The sequence below is a fragment of the Microchirus variegatus genome (genome assembly GCF_963457635.1).
Source record: "Microchirus variegatus genome assembly, chromosome: 1".
In the NCBI taxonomy this organism is placed as follows: Eukaryota; Metazoa; Chordata; class Actinopteri; order Pleuronectiformes; family Soleidae; genus Microchirus; species Microchirus variegatus.
The window spans coordinates 5,697,776-5,724,250 of NC_139802.1; the positions used below are offsets into that span (position 1 = coordinate 5,697,776).

The 26,475-nt window shown below is 41.3% G+C and overlaps 2 protein-coding genes across 2 annotated transcripts; both read left to right on the forward strand.

Annotated features, from left to right (window-relative positions):
• The first annotated feature begins 2,930 nt into the window (after positions 1-2,930).
• tbrg4 (transforming growth factor beta regulator 4) lies at positions 2,931-11,212 on the forward strand. The gene is made up of 11 exons (XM_083892016.1): positions 2,931-3,033; positions 4,592-5,098; positions 5,214-5,534; positions 6,016-6,190; positions 7,321-7,478; positions 7,589-7,699; positions 7,786-7,930; positions 8,994-9,233; positions 9,324-9,405; positions 9,489-9,603; positions 10,763-11,212. Exons 2-11 carry the CDS (start codon positions 4,679-4,681, stop codon positions 10,862-10,864), a joined length of 1,869 nt encoding a protein of 622 aa, XP_083748142.1. The 5' UTR covers positions 2,931-3,033; positions 4,592-4,678; the 3' UTR covers positions 10,865-11,212.
• A 1,131-nt stretch (positions 11,213-12,343) lies between these two features.
• Positions 12,344-26,342, forward strand: nacad (NAC alpha domain containing; the record flags this gene model as incomplete). The annotated part of the gene is made up of 13 exons (XM_083896452.1): positions 12,344-12,447; positions 12,582-12,601; positions 13,125-13,232; positions 16,142-16,428; positions 16,511-18,085; positions 18,209-21,872; positions 22,078-22,305; positions 22,968-23,059; positions 23,913-23,981; positions 25,202-25,348; positions 25,428-25,562; positions 25,684-25,806; positions 26,213-26,342. 13 exons carry the CDS (start codon positions 12,344-12,346, stop codon positions 26,225-26,227), a joined length of 6,567 nt encoding a protein of 2,188 aa, XP_083752578.1. The 3' UTR covers positions 26,228-26,342.
• Positions 26,343-26,475: the final 133 nt, after the last annotated feature.

Sequence of the window (26,475 nt, forward strand, 5' to 3'; positions counted from 1 at the left end):
CCCAAACATACACTCAGTTTCTCCCTCTCTCTCTCTCACACACACACATACACGCACACACACACACATACACACATACATAAACTGCATACACGTGCACAACTGTCCGAAACATTTTCTGAAAAAGCCTTTTATACCCGAAACTCCCCTTTTTTATACACACATGCGCACAAACACACATTTTAACATGCAGATCAAATATGACCATCTACAACAATGTCACCTCTGGACAGGTTACACAACACACACACACATGCTTATAAAAAAACACTCAGTGAAGTTTCTGTGGTTTCTCTTATCATGTATTCTGATAAAGCGGAGGAAGGAGCAATGAAGGTTAAAACAGACCAATGTCATTCTTACAAATCTGACCGATATTGCACTGCAGGAAATGAGACCACAATGTGCACAACTACAGCCTGTACGGTATATGCCATCGAGTCATTGTATAGATTGTCTGAGTACCATAATAAGGAAAAAGTGGCTTTACTAGTCCAGGCAATATTAGCCGTCTTTAGTCCTGTCATATGCAGATTTGGGGATTAGGCAAATTTGACACTCTAAATTGACCGTGAGTGTGAGAGTGGACGGTTGCTTTCGACCTACAGTATGTCAGCTTGGCACCAGGACAAAGTGGTAGAACCTGACCATGTATACAGCATTTTCTGATGTTAACAAACTGTGTATTATTGTAGTGTAGATACAAGTCATAATCAGACTATGCCCTGTAACATGTAAATAGTCCTTTGTCAACTCGTGAAAACATACTGGTGTTAATGAGGGATAGTTGGTTTATTTTGCGTGATTGTTTATAGTTTTTTGATAATGGCAAAATAAATATGTCATCACTTCAAATTGTACAATAGAGTATTGTAAAGAAACATGATTTTAAGTAATTGTATCACAAAATATAATCCTATGTAAGAGATAGTCTTCATTATAGGAGAAATAATGAAGACTGAGGTATAAGGTCACCCTGTCTCTTAACTGTTCCCGCACAGAACATGTTGCATGCTGGGTAAATAACAGCTCAGTATGATAAGTTCTGTTTTAAAGAGTCAATAGTGTGTTGTAGTGGTGTGCACTGCTGACAGTTTAATCAAAGTAATGTTATCGGCCTGGTTTTATCTGCTCTATAATCACATGTTATTGGGTGAAGGTTGAGAGGAGAGACACAATATCCCCTCAGACACAAGGTAGAAGCTTGTTTGCACAAACCCTTCACAGGTATTTCAACAGGTAAAAGCAGCTGAGAGTGAGAGGGCTATTATATTTAAATATACCCTTTTTGTTTAAGTTTTCCATATTAAAATGTTTTTTTTTTATTTTTATTTTTTTTTAAATAAAGCTTTATTTGTAATCACAAAAGGACAAACAACAACACACATAAAAAAGGAGTCCCACGTGGGGTTTTTATTCAGTTATAGGGTTGTAGAATTGTATTAAATTCTTATTTATTTTTTTGTTAGGTCTTCAGTATGAGATTGTGTCTAGATCAGCATTTTTAAAAGTGTTAAATATATGGGCAATGTCTTTGAATATCTTAGCTTTATGTATATACAATTTAGCCAAAATAATTAGCAAATTAATTATATATTGTTCACTGCTGGGAAAATTTGGATTTTTGATTATCAGTTATAGATCTAAAATGTCTGTGACATTGCTCCAGAAAAGGGTCACATGTTCACAATGAAAAAGAAAAACAGATGTTCTAATGTTTTAACAGTTGTTGCAGAACGTAAAGTTGTCATTTATATTAGGGATATATTTCACTGATTATTGAAACTTTGGCAAAAACTAAGAAAAGTGCTAATTCTGTTGGAAATTAATAACATTTTCATGAATAAAAAGAATCAACGTCATAATCAGGGAGTCCTTTGCACATAAGTAAGGTTCTTTTATAGGTTTATTTTTATTTTTATTAATTTAATGTTAATGTTGAAATGAGGCCACTGTCACCACCGTCAGTTCTAAAGTCGTCAGTGGGAGTTTTATTTGTTTTAAATTAATATGCTTACAATATGTTTCTTCAGTACTGTTGATATATTAAAGTAATTGTCTCTTTTAATACAAAATATGATTTTAAATAAAAAACATTACTTTTTAATATTTAGGCTTAAAGCATTATGTAATAAATCTAAAGCAACTGGCCATAAAATCCTCCTAATATGTCACAGAGACTCAGGAATAATGTTCATATAACAAACTGAACTCACCAACAACAACAGTACAGACAAAATATCTGATAAAAAATGTTTAATCAGATTTTTATGTTTTGTAATCATGTTTTGGCATGTGGCGCCACCTACCGCCTTCCACCAATTATTGCAGTCAGTAGAGTCTCAGCTGCCGAGCAACCACGGGTTGCCAGTTACGTCAGAAAACGAAACCTAAAAGACCTCTGTATTTTGAATTTGAATGTAGTAACCGTTTTTGGCCACATTCTTACATATGGCACCTTTAAAGTAAACATTCTATGATATGTTAGATCTTTTAAAATACTCGTGAAACAGTATGACAAATGAACAAAAGTTAATATTCAACATTTAACAGCGTGTGTACTAAGAATGCCAGATAAAGATTTAAAAACTCTAAATACATATTAGACCAAATAACTTAGAAATAATTTGCTTTATATTGTGACTGACAGTGTTGACAAAAACAAAATAATAACTGGAAAAACGCCTATTTTATGAAAAAAAAAAAAAAAAAAGTGAGGAGGTTGCACTGGTACATTGCACCCAAGACCTTGGTCTTTAATGAGATAAAATATTTTTTTGATACAACTAACTTTTTTTTTTTCAAAATTAAAACCTGTTTTAGCCAAAATATAATATTAAATCCGTGCGTGACGACGTTGAATCACGTAAACGTGTTGAAAGCAGTGCAACCAATCACAGCTGCATCCGCCGATCACGTGACAGCGACGTCATTTCTGTGCGACTGTTTCTCCTGACAGACTTGTCCATGTGAACTGCAGTCCTCCTCCTCCTCCTCCTCCTCCTCCTCAGCTAAAGTTGTCTTTTTCCTCAGGTAAGAATGGTGTTAATGTGAAAATGACTTGAGCTGTTTTCATTGTGCTGTTGTCGACATAAAGCTCGTTGTGGTCCGTGGAGACTTTTCGCTGTTCTTCGGTTCACTTTTTCCTCTTCTTTACCGCGACAAGGTCAGGATGTAAATGATACACAAGCGGAGAAGCCTCTTGAATGAGACGTCTTCTGTTTAACCCAAGCTAGTGCACTTACCAACAGCTAACTACTCTACATGACTATGAGCAGAATGACTGAGAAGCTTCACAGTTACCGACACACATTCTGTCTGTGGAAGTCTGTCTTTAGCTCTGTCGTTAGCTGTTTTGAACGTATACGTTATCGTCACTGTGTAGCAGTAGCTCTGGGATAAATGTCTGTTTTGGACCACACGACCGTGACAACCTTAAACCATCTTCAACACATGTCACCTGATCGGGCCCTTCAAGCAATTTGGACCGACCCATAATGAATGTATTATTAAAAAGCCAATAAAACCGTAGCGTCGCCTATTTCTGACACTTTGCGACACATTGTGACACTTTGTGTCCCTTTTTGGCAAATACTAGTACAGCTGTAATTGTATATTTTGCACTATGAGCCAACAGTAGCAGTTGTACCTGAATATTATTGGTACTGTTACTTATATTTCTGCAAATATAGCCTTTTGTGGCCATTGCACCTTAATGTTATAATGTTTATATTGTTACCTCTAATTTTGTAAGATTATTATTATTCCCAAATGTTGGTGGTACTGTAACTGTTACCTTTTTGCACTATACGCAAATTGTATTGTACCTGAATGTTGGTGGTTTTGCAACTTATCTGTTTAGCACAAAACTAGCAGCCATTTCAATAAATAAGTGCTAAATAATTTACTGTACATGCAACACAAAATAGTAGTACAGGAGTTGGCTGGACAGCCTTCTGAAATGTTCACTGAAATGTGCCCCAGTTCACATAATTAGCGTGCACTTGGCTTTAGGTCAGAAGCTAAAAACAAACTGCAAGTGTCTTGCAGAACCAGACTCAGAGATGTGCAGGCTACGTCTTCTGCTACGGTAGCACAATATTTGACATGGTGCGAGATCAGATCAGAGATGAGATGCAAGTCGCGGCATCTTCTCTGATCTCAGAGTTATTGTTAGCTTGTTACACAATCTTGTAGCTCAGGTATTCCTTTAATTGCAAAGCACACATTCAAATTAGTACTAGTTAAGTTATAGTCATATTTTTTATTGTTATTTGTTGACACAGAGGAACTAAAATACTTTCACACGTCAAAGTCTTGGTCTTATACTTGCCCACACCCATGGTCTTTTGCAGTACTCACAGGAGGATGTGCATGCATTGCGATGAATGACGATGGGCTCTGTCATTTTCACCGAAATCCACTGCAGCTGAAACAAAACCACAATTTTTGCCTGAAAAACTTATCACGATAATTTTGAGACACTTTTATTGTTATGATATATGGTTACATTTCATATCATTGCATCACTATTGCATCCCTAGTTACTTTAAATGAAACTAATGAATGCTATTTATTCACTTTTTTTTAGGTTGAATGTGGGATGGTGGCTACTGAATTGTGAGAAACCCCTTTTCTCCCCTTCTACCTGCCACCTCTGTCCTGTCCCTTACACACAATGGCCAGCCGCCTCCTGAGCCGATATGCCCATCTGGTCTGCAGGACCTCGTCTCATGCTCCAGCCACTGCTGCTGTTGCAGCCCACCTGCCTTCAGGTGCTGTGGCTCCTCTGTCAAAGGTGCACAGAGCTCAAGGCTGGTCAAGGATCCCCACCAGGTTAATGGGTGAGCGAAAAATATTCACAAAGGATGAATTCTTTACAGATATACCCAAATTCACCAAGCTGGAAGAGTTGATGGAAAAAGCAGCAGTGCCTGAGGACGTCCTGCTGGCTTGGGTAGAGCATAGAGGAACTGGCAATCAGGCTGCTTCTGTCCTGAAGAAGTGGACTCTAATGGTATTAAAGACGAAAGGCAAATTTAAGGATCTCCGTGAGGATTCGAGGGTGCATGATTTGCTGGATACAATATCTCAGCAGGTAAATTGGAGATGCACCAGCCCTGTCATGGTGTAGGGTTATTAACATGTTGTTGTTGCTCCTATGATTGCCTGACAAGCTAAATTACTAATTTAGGTGAGTGTTTCTGTTCCAGGTGTCTTCAGTGTGGAACGGCAATCTAGTGTCCTGCTTGCAAGCTTTCTGGATGATGGGTATACCCGCCAATGACTCGACACTGGCATCTGTGCAGACAGAGGTGCTATGGCGAGTGCGCAGGCTCACCTACAGGCAGCTGGGTTATCTTGCAGACTGGGGAGCATACAGGAAGGGGACGCAGGATGAACTCATAGTCAACACTGTGATAAAACAACTCGAACTGCGCTGGACTGAAATCACTGACACTAAAACTGTCTGTGCACTGATATCAAGAGGACAACGCATGCCATCTTCATTGATGGACAGATTAGAAGACAAGGTATCAGAACGTGCAACATCACTGAACATAGTCGATGTCTGTATGCATTTGACCAGTGGTCACCAACGTGTTGCCCGCAAGCACCTGGTAGCCAATAAGGTGCAAACGGGCTCACTTCACTTCCCCTCACTTGCATGTATCCATATGAATATCATTGATATTGTTCATAAAAACTGTGGTTCTCGTTAGGAGTAAGCACTGGAATTAATATATATGCAATTGAATGCATAATATTCATCATTTAAATTACAAATTACATGTGTTTTAATAAGAGTGATTGAATGATTAACTATATGCGTGTGCAATATCTGAGCATATAATAGAAAATGTCTTTGTCATAAATGTGCATGTAAGAGTTAATATAAATCCTTATGCCTGGAGTGGTAACCTGGTGAATGGTGTGAGAAAATGTGGAGATGTGTATACAATTATTTTATAAACTGAAACCATATTTACAAACTTGTACCTGTATCTCCTGCAGGCTTTGGAGCTCGCTGAAGGCTTTTCAGCTGAAGATATCCGTAAAGTCTGTGTGTCTTTGGCAACTCAAAGCCGCAGAAGTGTCCCGCTGCTCAGAGCTTTGTCCTACCACATTCTCCAGAAGCCATCGTACGAGTTCACCACTCCACTTATGATGGACATGGCTTTTTCTTATGGTAATGACACTCGCTGTTATAAATGTTGTGACTGCTTAAATGGCATATCTGTATAACTTGTGGCTCATGGACAGAGACATGACTCTGTCTCTGCAGGATTTGTTTATAACAGCTCCATTCTCAAGTCCTTAAGGTTTAAGTCAAAACAGCTAGTTTATTTTTTAATGGTAGTAGCTTTTATTGGCAACATTGTTACTGTTTTTCACACACTTTTAAACACAATTCCAGAAACTGTAGTTCTAAAACTCTAAATACAAACTAGTTTGTCAAAACTCAAATTAAACTTAAATTCAAAGTACTAGCATCATAAGTGTTACGTGTGTTAAGTGCCATGTTACATATTCAAATGCATAGAGTGTTTTTTCTTTGTTTTGGTGAAGTGTAGGGGTTCTATTTGTCCCAGAATAGGGTTTACGGTACTACATGTAAATTCAACACAACTTTCTTGTTTTATGTAGTATGTACACTAGCAAAACTCTGCAATTTCACCCATACAAGTAGATTGAAAAACACTACAAAAGAACTTGGCTCATAGATGCAAAAAGGTGACAAAATATATTATATTTATATTTAGTAACTGTCTCTTGAGGCCCCTTTTATACTCGGACTCATGATGATGCTCAGGCACAATATGACTGAGTAAATATGACTTTACTAAATTATGTAATGACTTGCAGAACTGTGATTTAGAATGATTCTTGAGTCGGGTCAATAGAACTGTCCCCGTAGTTGAGCAGCTTGGAGTCATCTTGTTGATATACAATCTTCAGGTTTTCCAAATGGTTGTTCCTTTTTTGGGTGTATAAAATTGGTACATCTGTAACATTGTAACTGCAACTTTAGTTTTTTTTGCAACTTTTGCATTTTTAATTTTGATCATTTTGTCCCATATTATGCAAAATCAACTTTTCAATCTAATATTTGGGACTCTGGAGGTTCTCCCATCATTAGGACACCAGGGAACTAGGTTAACTTGGAGAAATGGGGTATAATATGAGTCCTTTAAACCTGAAAAATGATGTGTAGTACACATCAGGAGCAGTTCGTACACATCTCTGAATTCTGTTCACTAATGTATCTTTGTTCACTAAAAATGCTAATCAATCATCTTTGTCCTTGCTTCCCTGTAGGGAAGTTGAACTTTAATCATACGCTGGTATTTCAGCGAATGGCCTCTGAATTGTTGCCCAGAGTGCCAAAGCTCAACACTGTTGATGTTGTGCGCTTTGCCAAATCACTGGCTTTCCTCAAATGGCTCAACCTTCCTCTGTTTGAGGCTTTTGCTGAGGTCAGTCGCACACCTAACACTAACTCAATCAGTTGATTTTGAAAAGTGTATTTTGTTTAATTTCTTTGCTCGCTGTGTAACTTTACCTCTGTTTTTTTTTTTTTAACCAGCACTACACAGCCAAAAGTCAGGAGTACAACATTCATCAGCTTTGTAATTTGCTCATGGCTTTTGCCAGAGTGAACTTCCAACCCAGCAAAGGGGAAGAGTTCTTCAGCAAGGTATTAATGACATTAAAGTCTGTATGTTGGCTTCACGCGGTTGTTTCTACTTCCCCTCTTAAATGTATTATCTGTGTGTGTACCAGGTTCACGCTGCACTAGAGAAGTCTCTCTCTGACCTAGAACCCTTCCTGCAGACAGATGTTGTTTGGGCTCTGTGTATATTACAGCAGAGCAAGCCCCACTACCTCATCCCACTCATACAAGAAAACCATGTAAACAAACTGTCAGGTAAGGCACACGGCTGTGAATGTTAACCATATCATATCATCACGTCTTCACCTCCCAAGGCTCGTGAAAGTATTTCAGCTACTGATCTGAACAATACTACAACTACAACTGATCAGGCAGTTAAATTCTTAAGAAGTTGTACAATATTTCATAAATCTTGTGTCATATTTTGATTAAATCAAGCTATAAATATGCTTTATAGTACTGTGCAAAGGCACCACCAGCTTTGTTGTTTTTATGTGTTTAAAATTTTGTTATTAGTTTAACTCATAAAAACATGTATGTGATGCTTCAGCATGTCTTGAATAAACCTTGTGTAATAGACCTCTTTCACAGCAGATATTTGTCGACATGAAATTGTAGGACAAAACCCAGGTTTTACCAGGAACAGTTTTTGTTATTTTAAAACTTCATACATGTTTTCCATATTTTCTAGATGTGTTCCAAGAGGCCTAAGCCTTATGTACAGCGATGTATACACTTACGTTAAAAAGTTTGGGGTCACTTAGAAATGTCCTTATTTTTGAAGGAAAAGCATGTTTTTTTCAATGAATATAACACTAAATGAATCAGAAATACACTCTATACATTGTTAATGTGGTAAACGACTATTGTAGCTGCAAACGTCTGGTTTTTAATAGAATATGTACATAGGTGTATAGGGCCCATTTCCAGTGTTCTTATGGTACATTGTGTTTGCTAATCGCGTTAGAAGACTAATGGATGATTAGAAAACCCTTGAAAAACCTTGTGCAATGATGTTAGCACAGCTGAAAACAGTTTTGCTGGTTTTTTGACAGAAGCAAAGTTCGAAGGGAAAAATGTTTATATTTATATATATATATTATTTATTTATATATTATATTTAGAATAAAAGTCATTATTTCTAATCTTGTCAATGTCTTCACTATATTTTCTCTTCATTTTGCAACTCTTGATGAATTAAAGTGTGTCTTTTAATGGAAAACACAAAAAAATGGTAGTAATTGATTAAAAATCGATTACTTCTTTCAGCTCTAGTTCAGTGCTTATTTTCTTTATCTTTTATTTTTTCTCCCTATAGAGGGCAGTGCAGTTCGAGTAGAGAACTATCTGCTGAAGCTCTTCCACATAGCTGCCACTCTCCACTTAGAGCATCCAGGTTGCTCAGATTCAGAAGCTGCATCCCTCTTGACTGCATCACCAGTCCAGGCCAATATCTCCCCCATGCAGAGGAGTCTAAGAGAGGCACTACAGAGTTTGGTTGATGGGAGGACAAATGCCCTTCACACTGGGGTTGACGCTGTGTCTGGATGGACTGTTGGTAAGAAAACAAGGCAGCTAATAACTGTAACGTCAGATCACATACAGCAACAGCTCCTAAAGCAATATTGAATGCTGTTTGTTTAATCAGATGGTGAGCTCATAGTGGATTGTGACAACAAACCAGTTGATCTGTCAAGTGCAAGAGGAGACGAGGCTGTTGGAGTGAGGCGGTGAGTCATGGAGGAAAATCAAGTGGGCCTACATTGTTGATGTTTAGTTGTCCTGAGTTATTTTCTTCTCTCTTTTATTGTAGGATTGCTTTCTTGGCTTTGGAATTTCCCAACTTTTGTGCAAAGACTAAAGACCTTCTGGGGCGGTTTGTCATGAGGAAGCGACATCTTCAGTTGGCGGGGTACATCATTGTCGAGGTAGGGAGAGGCCGGTGCTCAGATTCAAAATCTTAAGCCTTTTTTGTCTTTAAAAAAGACCCAATAAGGATCAAATTATTTAATTGATATATATGCAGATATATATTAAAAGTTGATAAATAAATTTTGTGAAAATTACGGCCCTTAAAAAGTATTAAAAAATCTTAATCACGATTTCATGAGGTATTACATTTTGAACAACGATGCACAGTCATGCTTGCCCTGCAAGATCGGCTCGGGGCCGTGTGCATAACACGTGATGTTACGCATCTTGCAACAGCGAACGGGCTCTTCCTGGCACAGAATGATATCCGAAATCGCACAAAATAAACTCCAAAATCGTGTTGAAGTGTTACTTTAGTTTATTCTTTGCTCTATAGATTGAACAAACTAAAAGTTAAATACACTACCAGTCAAAAGTTCGGCCAGAACCTTTCCATTTACTTGAATGAGGAAGTGTGTCCAAACCTTTGACTTTGGACACTTTGACTTTTTGACTGGTAGTATGTGTGTTGCCGATTACAGCGTGAAGTGGCGATCAGGTCTTAAAATATTTTGAGAAAATCTTGAAAAAGCCTAAAAAAGGTATTGAAATTAACTTCAGGATTCCTCCATGCACCCTGGGAAAGAGAGTAAAATCCAGAGTACTTGGATTTCAATTACAGGCAACTTGTCTGAGTTAAAATTGGAATGCTATGAAGAAGACGCTTACTAAATCCAACTAAAAAAGATATTTTTGGATGTGTTTTGCTGTGATTGTTGCTCCTCCTCCTCCTGCTGCTGCTGCTGCTGCTGGTGTTACTGCATCTGGCTGAAACCATGCAAACAATGGACTTAATACTTAGGTAGAGCTCAGGAGAGTCGTGCTGCAGTCTGCAGTAAAAATAGAGTTCGAGCTGCAGCTCTGCTTCATCTAGGCCAGTTCAAGCACTAGGACATCTCCTGAGCCAACAGCATTGTTGCTTCCCTCTTAGATTTGCAGGGTTTCATGATGAGATAACAGGACAAAATATATTGACAACTAAATACAACCAAAAAGCAGAATCATTCCTGAATTTACAGTAAATAATGAAATAACTATATGGCAAAATGGGGAGACATTGCTCAGTAGCCCTTTAAAGATATGTATAACAAGTGTATCACTTCTGTTCTATTTCAGGTCCCATATTATGATTGGCTGGAGTTGAAGACAGACTGGCAAAAACTCTCATACCTGAAGGATAAAATGGGGAAGGCGGTTGCCGAGGACATGGCCAAGTGAACCGGGCAACTTGGAGTTTAAATTGTGCAGGCTCAGCTGAATCGAATGGGACCACATGGAACACACACACACATCATATATACACCCACATTCATGCTCAGACCAGAGCTGCGCTGCAGAAAAGCTCTCTCACACAGAAATAATATATATTTTCACTTTGGTTCCCTTGGCAACATAAGGGGCTTTCCCTGTTTCCATAGTGATGATGAGCAAGAGTTTTGGAGCCAGAGAGACGGGAATAAATACAGCTATGAATTATGGAGCAGAAATGATGTGATCAAGGACAAACACCTGGTTTATTTGTATAAATCTGGTCCTTCATATGATGATGTGAATAGATTGAAGTAACGCATCTATCTTTGTGGATATGTGTGGAGGAATAATATGAAATAAATTGTTTTATTGCCATTTTCGTTTGCTATTTTATATACTCCTATTTATTATTGGCATAAGAGAATTCAGATTTGGGGAGTTTGTGTGATCCATGTGCATTATTTGTCAGGGAACGTGCTGAGCTCTGGATTGTATTTGGTGTGGTATTCAGACTGAGGACGCTTCATTTCACAGCTAACAGCGAGGTCACACAACAGCTCTCTGTTTGCATTAGTGCACGACTATTTTTAGCAAATATTTATTGGATCAGCAATGAGCAACGATTTGTCCGTTTTCAGTAATGTAGCAAATTAGTACATTGACTTTAAATGTTGAATATCTTTGAATGTTGTTAATCAATGGTGTGTGTTTTGTTAAAGAGCAACAGCATTCATGAGGGGATTTGCAGATGAACTCTTTCCTAACCTGAAGCTGCTTATGCAACATCATGGGCAGCAGCAGCAGCAGCAGCAGGCTGACATCTGGTGACGCTAACTGGCAGAAAGAAGACTGATTGACTGACTGCAAGCCTGTGCAGAGGAGACAACATCCATTGGTTCCACTGAACAAGTATCGAGGGAACAGCAGACACAAAAGTTGTTGCTCTGATAAACCTTAACATTTGTATGGTGCCTGTTCTATTCTTGCTTATTTTCAGAAATTAAAGCTGAAAACGTAACTAGCACTGTTCCCCTCTCTGAATGGTTTGAGCATGTGCAGCCAGGCTGAGTACAGTAACGGTAAAGAATTGCTGATGAAATGTATTCACCTTGTTCTGATTCTGCTTTTCCTATTCTGAGCACTGCTGCTTACGTGACACCTGCAACGTGACAGAACGATGTGATCGCAAACTTGTTTCTGGGCTGTGAGCTCATCAACAGCAATTTGTCAACACATGTGCAGGGGCAGAGCATTTCCAGTTACATGGAAACAACTTCTGCTGAGCTGGCACTCTTGGGAAGTTTGGGGTTGTCATGGAAACTACAGTTGCTGATGATTTGAAGAAGTACTGCCGCCCATTTTATCGCTCCATTTCCATCTATTTTTTTCCTTTCAATTGTTATCTGTTAAAGTAAAGACAAACCCGGAGTGAGCAGGAGTGCTGAGATGGTAAAGATGGAGAGCAGGAACAGATGCTCTACAGGCCCTCAAGGAAAAGCCTTGGTGGTGATTCAGTTCCTCTGGGACACAATCAGAGCAGGAACAAGAAGGTACACTTAGCAGAACACACTCTCCATTCTGCTCTTTTAAGCTCTTTGCGTTTCAAATTTCCCCTGCATGTTTTTTTCCCCCCAGGAATCAGCCTCCTCTTCTTGATTTGTCTTTCTCCCTCTTGTTTTTGCAGTACCTTCATTATCCTCCAAGGTTGAGGGCAGCACTACCAGAGCCTTGGAAAACTGCTGACATCATTTCCCAAGATCCAGTCATTGCTTGGCTGGGAGAGGAGGAGGTGGGGCTGAAAGAAGGGAGAGAGAGATACAGGCAGGAAGGGAGGGAGGGAGGGAGGGAGGGAAGCAGAAATTGGGCATCAAGAGAGAATACTGCAGCTCTCTCTCACATTTTACACACACACACTCAGAGAGAGAGAGAGAGAGCGACACTGGATCATGAGGCTGTAAGGACACGCCCACAACAGCAGCATCATTGTGCTGCACCACAGAGACAGACTAGCATACACTCCCATCCTTTCCTCTTCTATCTCTTGTCTCATTCTGCCTCAAATACAAACACAGAGACAGGCACGTGCTGCAGGGAAGCTCTGAATGTCAGGTCGCTGAGCATTCAGGATCCCTCCTCCCCCACCCCTTCCCCTTTTTTGGTTTTCTCTCTCTCTCACTCTCCTTCTTCCTGTTCACCTTGTCTCTTCTGGTTTGTTGTTGCATCACAGCCAAAGGGAGCAAATCGAGAAGCATGCCGGGGGAAAGCACTCGCAGATCTGTCCCCACTGACAAGCATCCGGAGCAGGGAGCTGAGGAGACGGGGCTCCCTGGACCAGGTAAGACATCTGGGGGAGAACTGGGCATGGAGAAGGGAGAATTGAGCAGACTGGTGAAATTAGGGAATCATTGTAAACTTGTGTATTGCAATAGCTTGTGTTAAGTTGTTTGGGGCAGGATGGGAGAACGTGGGGGTAAGCATGAAGGATACATGTATATTTATACAGCTGGTTGTACATATGTAGTAACTTCTGGGCCAATGGAAGTGAAACAAAAACTGTTAGATAAACACATTCTGCTTTGGATAAAGTGTCAGTTCAAACCCGACGATTCCAATATCACATGCAATGCTGTAATATGGCAGCATATCAGCATCATCATTAAATTGCATGTTGTTTCCACCTCCAGCTCCTGATATTAGCAGCAGCCTCCCTAATGCTTCCTCCCCAAAGCTGTTACCTCCCACTGCACCGCGATTAACAAAAGAAATCTCCCATTTAAAATGCAGCAAATTATTTGTTCAGTTGTTTAAAATACCAGCCGTCCCGCCCCGTTCCTTTCCCCTCTAACACTAGGCTTCTCACCCATATTCCTGCCTAATCTTTAGCCCCACACTACTGCCCCGATCTGCATCTGCATCCACATCCACATCCCTCCATCAGCAGAGTGGCTCCTCCCTTCCCCCCAGCCTCAGCAGGAACATGACACAGCAGCATGGCAGAAGCACACCAACACAATTTTGTACAGGATCAAAAGCTTCAGCCTTAGTTTATGTGTTTTAAAATGTGGACAGTTCTCAGTGCTTTTGCTCATGTTGCTGCTGTTTCTCTGAAGTTGTCAAATTGTGAAATAAGAATTTCAGCACAAAACAAAGAGGAGGAAAGGGGAGTCGGTTCGGTTGCACTAGATAAGATATTGAGAGGGTTTATTAAATGTACTTGTAATTACATTGTGTTAACACTGGTTTAAATGTTGCTTAAAATACTATAGTTATACTATACTATAGTTTCATGACTAGAGTGAATGTTGTTGTCCAACCCTGACAGTTATGATGGATTAACCTATTGAATGCTCCTGTCTCCTTTCTGCTGAAAGCTGATTTTAGGATACATCATTGCTTTAAATTCACCACTGCCCTGATCCATTCTTAGGCTTGTAATTATTTTAAGCTTTCCTGACCTGAATCTTGGCAGAGGAGGTGGATTTGTGGACAGAACTTTGTACTCTGGCATCATCAGTGTTACAAAATGAGAGGTTAGAGAAGTGATCGTTATAATAACGAGAGGAAGGACAGATGGAGAAAGACAAAGAAGCATATGCGAGTGTTTGGTATCGCTTCGTAAGTGAGTCAGTCTGAGCAGCAGCTGAAATAGAGGCTCCCTGTTGGGACTGACATCGCTGCAGCCTCTGTGACGCAGCTCCAGTCTGCTCAGCTTACTGCGGCCTACTCCTGCTACAGAAAGCCTGGTGCTCGGTTTCACTGTGTTCCCCCCCAGAGGAGACTCTAAGGCTGGGCCAGTCGCCCACAGACGAGTTAAAAACATAACATACAGTACATATAATGATGTATCACGTTATCACTATTCATTTAGAGGCCTAGGAAAAAGGTTCTCACATTATTATCAGATAATTTGCTTTATTTTGTGTCAGTAGATGCGAGAGACCTTTTTATCATCCCCTCCAAAAAGGGGGAAACACATTGTAAATACTCTTTCCAAACATATGGGACTGTACTATAATACAGTATAAAGGATGTGTGTGTGCTCAACTGAGCATCTCTTGATTAGTGATGGGTTTTAGTCTTCGAGGCATGACTCAGCACATACAGTACAAACACGGCTAACGCTTGTTGTTGGGGGCAGTGATCAGGCAGAGCTGCTTAGTGCTGATGTTTGCATCCACCATCATCCCAGGCAAGGCAGATGGGCAGTGAGGGAGGTAGAAGCAAACGAGTTATACTTCTTGCAGAGAGAGAGAGAGAGAGAGAGAGAGAGAGAAAAAAAAACAAAGCAAAATGAAAGCAAGCGAGCAAAGCAGACATACAGCTAAAAGTGAAACAAGGAGGGCGAGCAATGTGTGTGTTTTCACATCATAAGACTGAGGAGAGGATTAAAAAGGAACAATCCGGAAGCACTGAGACTAAGTAATGGGTGCAGAACAGATTGTCTGTGTGTGTGAGAGAGATTGTGTGTTTGTGGCTGGCACCAAGCTCAGCCACTTGTGTGTTATAATGGCCAATCAGCATGTGGACTGAGGTCACTGTAGCGATGGCCCAGTTAGAGAATATGAAGGTTCTGTTCCTTCCAAGTCTCTCACAGCCCCAGAGAAAACATGGTTACATCACGTCCTCTACAGGGATATTTCAGGATATCAGTAGATGCACAGGGTTGTGTGATGTAATCTATCCAATACAACTAATTAAGAAAAGTGGAACCGAAACAAATACGGTCAACTTTCATTTTCTTCTTCTGTTTGATGTCCCCTCCTGACTCATACTCGCCACCTCCTCAATGCGTCCCTGACTCAATAGCATTTTCATTTTCCCTTTTCCCTTTTACCTCTGTGAGTCCTGATGACAGTGAAGAAGATGATGGCATAGTCTAGATAAGGACAAGAAGACAGAGAACACTGTAGTTCAAGAACAGTAACTGTTGCCTCTGGCCAATTGTGCATGTTGATAATATCAATATCAACATCTCTATCACTCTTTGTATGTTATACAAAGAGTGATAGAGAAACTGAGGGGTAAAGTAAGATGTGCTTGATTCAGATTGCGGTCTGAGTTATGTGAGCTGTGTGTTATAACAAAGAGTTGAAGTCCTCCATTCAGTCAACAAAATCTTCCTAATGTTGTGTTAAATCCTTATTACACTTACACATTGTCACAAAAACCACCCTTCTGTTTTAAAGGACTGCTCCTTTACCTGCTATTTAAACTGATGTTTTACAGTTATATTCTTGTTTTCAGATATGACCAGGCATCCATCTACTGACTCCACTCCTAGTGACAGTGGCTCTTCGCCCAGTGATAGTGGTTCCAGCCCATCTCCCAGTACTCCTCAGAAGCTACTCCCAGCATGCACCTTGCCGTTTGGTCCAAGACTATTTCAAGCAACACCCAGCTCCTCTGGTACTACAAGACCTCAACCTGAAGGCTCTGACCATCGCAACACAACCCGGCAGAGATTGTCTGGAAAGTTAGGAGGCCACGGACCATGTAGCCGTCATATCTCCTACAAAATGGAGAGAATCAAGGTTTGTGTTATGTGTCAGCATATTTGCAATTTACCAGAGATGTGATATTATATGTATTAAACATATTTTGTACTCTTCCCAGGTCCTGACTGGTTCTGAGGTGGAGAGTGACTACCAAGAGGCGCAAACCATTGATGCAAGGGTGGTGATGGGTCAAGAGACGCTGCTCAAAACAACAGAAATAGAGAAAGAGAAACCAAGTGGTCAGACTATCCCTTTGCCAGCTCCCCCAGTCTTATCAGATCCTCGGGCACAATCGAAAGAGTTGGAAAGCAAAGAAGAAAGCAGAGTCCAAAGCCCTCAGAAACAGCAAGACCAACAAAAGGAACCTGTGCAGCCCCCGCCCAAACAATGCTCCCCTTCTCATAAGCCCCCAATACCCTCATCCTCCCCAGAGCCTGTCACAACTGATGACACTATGACAGGTAACCAGGAAGAGGGTCAAACCTTCTCTCAAAATGAAGTGCCTTCACTCTCTTTTTCTGAGCTGGCCTGTCCAGTTGCTTTGTCCTTTTCTGAACCAGCCTATGCTGTTGACCCTCTACGAGTGGGTATGCCATCATCTCTTGACCCTGACCTGTATTATACTGCCCCTTCCACTCCAATCAAGATGGCTCCCCACTCTTCGCATCTTAAACATCACTCATATCCTGGCTCACCAGCCTGCCCGCTGTCACCTGGTTCTCCCTCAGACAGTGAGGACCTCTGTTCCCCTCTGACCTCTCCCTCTGGCTCGTATATCACAGCAGAGGGAGGCAGCTGGACCTCGTCCTATACATCTTCCACTTCTCCCTCCACGTCTCCCAATCTACTCCTCACGGAGGAAGCACAGGAGGCCCCTGCTTGCTTTGTGAGCTCCTTATCAGAAATTGGAGATGAAGTTGGAGAGGAAAAGGGACAAGTGGCATCAGAACGGGAGGAAGAGAGGGCTGCGGACTTCTGCCTGTACCGTCCTGACAGATGTGTCACAAATTCGTGGACAGGTATAACAGGGACAGTGATCCTCGAGGAGGAAGAAGCTGTAAAATGTGAAGAAGTTAAGATTACGAGAGAAAGTTGTCGTCCGTGTTGGGTGACTGATAACACATCCCCTCTAAGGAGCAGTAGCAGCCGTAGCAGTGACTCCCAGGAGGATGGAGGAGAGTCTGAAAGTTCACTTTGTCCACTCGAAGAGGCTGGTTCAGGGAAATTAGAGTACTCTAGACCGATGCAGACTGGACTGAAACTGCAACTAGATGCATGTTTAACAGAGGAACCTTATGGACAGATGGATGACCACCCACAAATATCTTTGACTGACATAACCATGGCCTCGTCTAGTTTTAGCCCTGACTCACCTCTCACCCCACTCGAAGCTTTCTGTCCTGGAGCATTTGATAGGCTGGGCCCTGGTTCTTTCATATTCTCCCAGGCAGCTTGCCCTGATGATATTCCTGAGGAAGAAAGGATGATCCCAGCCTCCCTCATCTCCTTTCCCCTCCACACTAGCCTCATCTTTAAGGCTGATTCAATGGAAATCACCCTTTTCCCCACAGAGGACGACGATGAAGTCAATGACAGAGTTCATGACAGAGGTGAAGGACAGGGTGTTGATGCGTATGCAGCAGGAGAGGAGGAGGCAGATGTTGAAGATGACGATGATGAAGATGATGATGATGATGAAGAAGAAGAGGATGATGATTATGATTATGATGATGGGGACTGCAATGCTAACAGTGCTGCTGATGGAGATGACAATGATGGGAATAATGAAGACGATGGTAGTGGAGACCACGATGAGGCTGGCGAGGAAGCTAAAGTGGAGGTGAAAGTGGTGGAAGATGGGGAAGTAAAAGAAGAGGAGCGTGACAGCAGAGCAGTCGATGATCCTTCAGATGAGGACAGCTCAGCATCATTCCTTCATTCACTTTCAGAGACATCTATCAACGAGGGCTTGGATGAAGCCTTCTGTTTTCAAGATGATACAGACGACTCCTTAGATTCTGCCTCCTATAACGGGGAGGAAGATGAACGTCTATACAGCACTGAGAGGCATGCACAGTCACTTGAACCCACATCAGAGGATGCATTCACTCCCACTGATGCTCAGATACAACCTGAACAGGGGTCTACCACTGAAACGGGTCCAACTGAACAGTTGCATTTTCAACTAAGCACAGACAAAATAGTGATTCATTCCAAAGTCACCTGTCTTTCTGAAACCATCGCTGTCTTCCCCATGGACACCCATATAACACCCAAACCTCTGGAAGAACCAAAGCATTGTGAAACCCAGTCAGACCCTGAATTAGAATCTGCCAGTGGAATAGGAGAAGTAGAATTGTTGCACACCAAAGTGAGCCCAGGCAAATCAGTGGATCACCAGGAATTATCTTGCACTTCAGGAGCAATGTCTTGTGAACCAGAGTCTTCTAGTAACTCAGATCAGAGGGATTGTGAAATAATGAATATCTCTGATTCTTTCAGCACTCTCATGGAGTCTGACAACAGCCCTCACATTGATTTTACCCCCACCCCTGTTGTCATTAATGCTCCTCTCGACCCTGCTCTGAAGTTCCCCCTCTCAACTCTTTCTGCCCCTTCAACACAGGAGAACACAGATCCTAAATCTTCAGCTCTTTTGGGAAATTTTGTTCAGGAAAATCCCCAGAAGAAAGATTTGAAACAAAGCAACAATAATTCAAGTGGTAAATCCCCTAAAGAACCAGAAAGGGACTCTTTCAAATTGCTAATTAAGCCTCGTCATCATCAGCCAGAAAGCCAAAGGACTGTTGGAGCAACAAGACTTGTGTTATCAAAGTCCTTCTCAAATAAAGCAGGTGTACCCAGAGGGGCAGAGGCCATAAGCAGGCCTGGTATTCACATGGAATCTGATATTGAGCTTGAACAGAAGAATCAGAATGCGTCAACTGAGTCTGTGAGTGCACAGTGCAGAAATACTGATTCTACTCCCTCTCTTAAAATGGCCACTGTCACCAATGACTTGAATAAAGGTGTTCTCCTTCTGTCTTGCCCAAAAGAACCGTCTCCCAATCCTAGTAATATACCTGTTTCGGTCGTCTCAGAAGTTGCTGACAACCTGGTCGTGACCCCTGAACACTTCCCTGTTGACTCTGCCCAGGAGAACCTGAGGGAAAACACCCTTAGTACTGACGAGGGGGCTCTGGGGGCCGTTGGCTCTCTGCACACCTCCATTGCCATTTCACCCAAAAGGGAAAACTCAGAAACACACTCAAAGAGGGAGATGGCTCCTGCATCAGGGATGTGGTGTGATGGCATGATGGTTCCAGGGTTAGGTCTCGGATTAGGTTCAGGGGCTGAGTTCAGATTCAGGGGAATGGGACAGTCTTTGGAGAAGAGGATAGAGACCGAGGCAAAGAGTGTTTTCATGTGTGACACGAGCAGCCAAAGCACACGGTTGGCAGTGGCTCCTAATGCGACCAGCGAGGAGTATAAAAACTATGATAATGATCTGGGCTCTGCTGCTGATGTGGAAGATAACAACACTTTATATGAAAAGAGGGACCAGATGACGGATGAAGAATTAGAAGAAGTTGCTTTTGAGTCCAACTTGGGCAGTTGGAAATCTATTGAGGAGATCTCAGAAGCAGGAGGGGGTGAAGATGGAAGCTCCAGATTTCCAGAAGACAATGTCAGTAATCTAAATACAGACAACGATGGAGATAACACAGAAACAAAAATACAGGACACTTGGAACAGCAACAATGACCCGGCTTTCGATTCCTTGGAAGAAACCATGTCTGGAAGTTTGAACGCTCTATCAGAGGAAGTGAGACCCCAAAATGTGAGTGTCACTGTTAGAGAGTCTGCTTCTAATATTCCACTTGAAGAAATGCCACCGCAGGTTTCTGACAAAATTAATGACCTGGAGCAAAAATCAATAGATGGTTCCATGAACCAAACATCAGACACACAACAGGCAGCATCCTCAAAGCAAGATGTCTGTAACATCTCAGTCTCAATTGAAACTCACGCGGACCCAGCAGCAACAAACCATTTCAGTTCATCAAGTCAGTTAAGATGTCATAGTCAGTTGTGTCAGACAATCACTTCAGAGAGCAATCAAGCCTTTTCTTTGCTACGTGGATCCTTTGGCTCCTTTACTCCTAAATGTAAAGCCAATCAATCCAAACCAAGCGGCACTAGTCAAGACAAAGTGGAGAATACTGGCTCAGAACTAGAGATTCTAAAGCCTCAGATTGAAAAAAAGGGCAATGTAACTGATGATCTTGTCAATGAACCGAAGCCTTATGATGACTCCACAGGGCAGCAGCGTGTTTGTAGCTCAGGGGCAGCGGGGGAGGAAGGAAAAATGAAGGAAGAAGGGATGAAGAGAGGTGAAGAGAAGGATAAGGAAAAGGAAAAGGAAAGAAAAACATCTCCCGTACAGAAAAACCTGGAGCACTTGTCATGTCACGGCCCTAAGGGGGCGCCTTGCACAGATAAACCCACTGCTGTTAAAAAAGGGAGAAGAGGGAAGCAGAAGAAGCACAGAGTGTCCCAGAGAGGCAGCCATGGAGACTCCAGCTCTGAATCGGTTGACGATCCAAAGAATGATGATTCATTAAGTACCACAGCAGGTGGACGGCCAAAGGGGGTCACGGAAAACCCTAAATCTGGGTCTAATCAAAAGGCAAATGGCAAAACTTCACCGTCGGACCATCAGCAAAAGACAGACACAGCAGAGTCTAGTTCACTGATGCAGGGGGATAATAATGTAAGTCCTGGTGTCAAAAGAACAAGCTATGAATACTGCAAATCAACTTCACCTGCTATAGACAACCTCAATATCGTGGTGGCACTGAACCAAGAATTACAACAGAAACAAGAAGTGCTTGATAACAGACCACTACCGGATAATCAGAGGGGGCTAACGGTTGACATTAATGACAACAACACTGTTGCTGACCACAGCCTCCTTCCTGAGAATACTTTATCAGGCTCTCTGCCTCCATCTCATTCTTCAGCATCTCCAGATTCCTCCTCCTCCTCCCCTCTACCTTGTGGCTCAAGAGAGCCAGAGGAAGATCTTTCCACACCTGTACAGGAATCCCAGCCTGTCCTTTCAGCCCAGCGACAGTCTTCACTGTCCGCGAGTCACGCTAGTGCGCTTTGCTCGACCTCCGTCGCAACACGATCAGCCCCCAATGCCAACATGAATCTCCAAGAGGTTCCAGTTGTCCCTTCTTCATCAGCCAAGTCTGACACAAGTGTCTCTACAAAGTCATCCTCCGCCGCTCTGCCATCGAGTTTGTCACAACCAACCCAGGAATCGTCTTCATCTGGGTCAGGGACTCGGGATTCAGCAGGTGTTCGAGACCCTGGATCTTGTCTCCATTCACATTATTTGCCTAATCTCAATAACCAATCTCATAAACAAACCAAGAAAGGCCACACATGGAGCTCCCAAGACAAGTACAGAGGTGAGGACAAAAAATATGGCTTGTAAGATTGATATCGGAGCACAACACAAATATTTTTTTTTTTTACCATCCGTCCTGGCTACAGTCACATTTTGGGGTCATTATTGAAAGGATATATGGCCAATATTATGTTTCCCTGGTTTGCTGGTTCAAGAGCTGTTCTCTCTCCTAATACAATTTGATCAATTAATGTGTCCTCTGGTAGGTCCCAGTTTAACTGAGGAGGAAACAGATAGCAAGGATGATGATGGACTGCCTGGGCGTGGTCACAGATCCCAGCCCAGAGGAGTGGCAGGAAATGAGTCCGGTCCATCCAGTCAACGGGAAATACAGCCTTTCTCTGCCCAACAAATGACCGACAAGCCGTCTGGGTGTACCAGCAACCACAGCCACAAGATTCCCGAAGAGATCGACATATCCTTCAAAAATAACTGTGAGTCGTTTCACTGATCTGGGACAGAGAATTGCATTATTTTGCATTCTGTTTCTAAAACCACAGTTACTCACTGTGTCACATGTAAATGTGTTTGAATTAATATACAGAACTGTTCAAAAGTCTTTGTTGTTTTTATGCATGGTGAACTCATACAACGTGTATATGATATCTTGAATAAACCTAGCATAATAGACCTTTTTCACAGCAGATACATAGAGCTAGTGTCACGCTATTGTTCAAGTAGATAATAAACAAGTCTGTAGAAGCTGTTTTCTTACTACTGCATACATGTTTCCTGTATTTTCTGGACGTGTTCCAATACAGTTATTGAGAAATAATGATACCGTATGGTTATTATAGCATTGATCTCAGACTTTTGCACTGCAGTGTATACATCGTACTTTTCTACCAATACCAATCATGGCAATTAGCGTCAGTTCACATAGAATGAAGACATAATTACATTGATTTTCCATAGGCTAATTTTGGTGTTGATTAGGAAAGCGTTTGGCTTTTATAATGAATGCTCTTAATTAGTAATGCTCTAATGAGATAGGCTAATTGAAAACGGCTCATTTCCGTGACCACATTAATTAGTTTTGATAGTACTAAGTTCATGGTATAATTCACTAACACGTGCGGAATGTGTGTCTGTACAGGCTCCATCTTGGCTTCCTGTAATGAGTCTGAGAGTGAGGGGTCGGTGCCTGAGCTGGAGGAGCCGGAGCCGCTGAGACCATCAGAGCATCAGGTGAGTCTGTCCGTACTTCTCTGGCAGTAAAAAGAAAAATATATGTAAAACATTTAAAATCTCTAACATAATGTACATTATAGCAGACCTTAAGTCTTCCTTAAAGTACTACTTACTTCCCATTATGATGAAACAATAATTGGAGAGATTTTCAATTTTCATTTGATAAAATCTAAGAATTATTGCTCTTTAAATTGACAATAGTGACTTATTCTAAATAAGACACAATGATCTCCAACTTGTTCAAAATAGATTTAGCTGTTGCTGCTGCTACTCTGTGTATTAAACATAATATACAGTGTGCTTATTTTAAAGTGTTACCCATTTCGGTAATGCTTTATAATAAGTACACACGAATAGCATCAGTTAAGCACAGATAAATATTGAATTAAGCATGCATACTCATTAGTATGTAGTTTATAAACACAGTTATGAATGTTTTACTCATCCCAGTGTCCAATTAGCTGCTGTACTCAAGCAGCCAATCAGCATCCACCTCCAACAGCAAGCTCACCTCTGTGTGTGTCCAGCAGTCGCTCAGTACATGACAACACTTCAGCACATGAGTAAAACATTTAGAACTGTGTTTATAAACTACATACTAATGAGTATTCATGCGTTATAAATGATGAATTCACTATTAATTAATGCTAATAGTGTGTACTTATTATAAAGTGTTAGCCACGTTTCTTCTTGTGTGCAAGAGAAAACAAAATGACCTGGCAACTGCAAAATAGTTATACATACATAAAATAGATATACAACATTTATCCATTAGTTCACTAATTAGAAAATGCCTAATCCGCAGAAATAAAATAATAAAGTAACTGAGCTTTATTTTTTTCCCCATCAGTCTCTCTCCTCTGCAGATGAAGGGCTGAACAGACCAAAACAGAGCCGCAGTGAGAAGAAAGCTCGCAAGGTCAGACTATAAGCTGTGTAAAAAAAAATACAACCTGTTTCAAAAATAATGACTGTCAATCAGTCAGTGAACTCACAGCACCGTGCCCACAGTATACTTTTGTGTGCGACTGTAGATTTTGTCCTGCGGGAGGCAAAATTTACTACCATCTCTGGATCTCCCTTCATGCCTGTCCTCCGCTTCAGCGCTCGCCAGTGCATGAAGGCCAACTCCAGATTTGTTCTGCTGTTTTTTGAACCACTTTTGTCGGCTCAGCATTTAGCCTCACTAAACTTACGTTGCTTACAGTCGGTGCCGTGTCTGCCATTACCACTGTTTAGGATATACCGACCCTGTCTCACTCACTGGTATTGACTGGAGGATATAAACAAACATTGCTCTTCTGGCTCATTACAGATGATTGACACAGATTGATTTTACATTCAACTTTTTTTTTAAGGGAAATTACACTTCCATTACATTTCACTTCCCATTATTTCCCCCTGTGTCATTGAAATCACTTCCTCACCCACTATTTTAACATAATAATAATGTTGCTGCTCATTTCTCTGAGCTCTGAGTCTGAAAAGGGTCGTTCCTTTTATATATTAACAGAGGTGGGAAAAGTACTAAAATATTGTACTCAAGTAAAAGTACCAATACTTTGATGAAATATTACTCAAGTAGAAGTAAAAGTAGTCATCTGAAAATGTACTCAAGTAGAAGTAAAAAGTAGTTAATTTGAAATGTACTTTAAGTAAAAGTTACTTAGTTACTTTGCGTGGGGTGTAGTAGCGCCCTCTATGTTCACGCGCCAGTGCTGGTGCTAATCACATCATCATTCGTCTGGTTCTGGTGTATATTTTCCCCCTGTAGGTCTTCATTGTGCTGAATTTTTATTTTTACTCAGTAACGGATAGGATTTATAAAGTAACTAAGTACAATACTTGAGTCAATACGTACGTCAAGTAAAATACAAAATCCTGATTTTAAATTGTAGTTAAAAAATACAAAATACACAAAAAAAGTATTCAATACAGTAACTTGAGTAGATGTAATTCGTTACTTTCCACCTCTGTATATTAACACTTTGACTGTTATGAGTGGTGACATATCCTGTGCAGCATGTTGCCATACAGTACCTGTGACAGTATGAGAAGTGTTTTATGATAGCAGAAATGAATCTGTCCTGTTTTGTTGTTTTTTTGTCTCACTGTCCCTGCTGGTGTGTGTGTATGCAGGCCATGTCTAAACTGGGTCTTAAGCCAGTCCATGGTGTGACCAGAATTACTATTAGGAAGTCCAAGAGCATCCTGTTCGTCATCAGCAGACCTGATGTGTTCAAAAGCCCCGCATCAGACATTTATATTGTATTCGGGGAGGCAAAAGTAAGTATTTCTTTCTTTCTATATATATTTCTTTCTTTCTTACTCACTCACTTGCATGTATCCTCTTCTCTCCTCTCAGATTGAGGACCTATCTCAGCAGGCTCACAAAGCTGCTGCAGAGAAATTCAAGATGCCCGTGTCCTCGTCTCCCTTGGCCCCTCCGGTCCCACCCAGCCTCACCATCAAGGAGGAGAGTGAAGAGGAGGAAGAGGAGGTACTGTAACATGTTGCACGTCACTCTCGTTTGAGGACAGTAAAATAAAATACCTCCGTCGGCCTCTCTCTCTGTCAATAACTGTATCCATGATCTCTTTCTCTTTCCTCTAATACATCAGGTGGATGAGGGAGGTCTTGAGCAGAGAGACATCGAGCTCGTGATGGCACAGGCCAATGTGTCTCGGGCCAAAGCTGTCCGTGCACTGAAACACAACAAGAATGACATTGTGAATGCTATCATGGTAAGGAGGAGGACAGAGGGGAGGGAGGGAGGGAGGGAGGGAGGGGGGGGGAGGACAGAACAGCAGAGGACGAATGTAGAAGGAGGGCAGCTGGTGAGGAAACAAAATGAGTCACAGTCAGCAAGTGGGGAGTGCAGTGGCAGGGGTTGGGGTGCAGAATGAGCAGAGGACAATATTACACCCTGGTAACTCTGCAAGCGCTGTAGTTCTTTATGTCCACCAGGTGGCAGCAACACATCCCACTGAGAGGGACATTTTTCAATAGTGAAGGCATTGGTTCATTTTCTAGTGTATTAAAGAAAGCACAGCAATACGTTTATTGATCATGTTCAGGCCTAAACATGAACTTTTCAGCCATTCATCATTCATCACCCTCTCATTGTTGTTCCTCCTTTTGTCCTTACAGGAGCTGACCATGTGAGTGGAGAACAATTCTTCCCTCTTCTTCCAGCCTAAATGCCACTGACTCTTCTGTATCGCTGCTACTGTATGTTGCATCCTCATTATCTGCTAAATAAAGTTTGTTCCAATGTGGATTTTGACTGCACTATAAGATAAGGATTATAACATTAATATAAGATTAATTTTATTGAAAAGACGCATTGGTTATGTAACATATTTGATATCCTTTAGTTTAGTTTTTATTTATTTCCCAGAACAAATAATGTA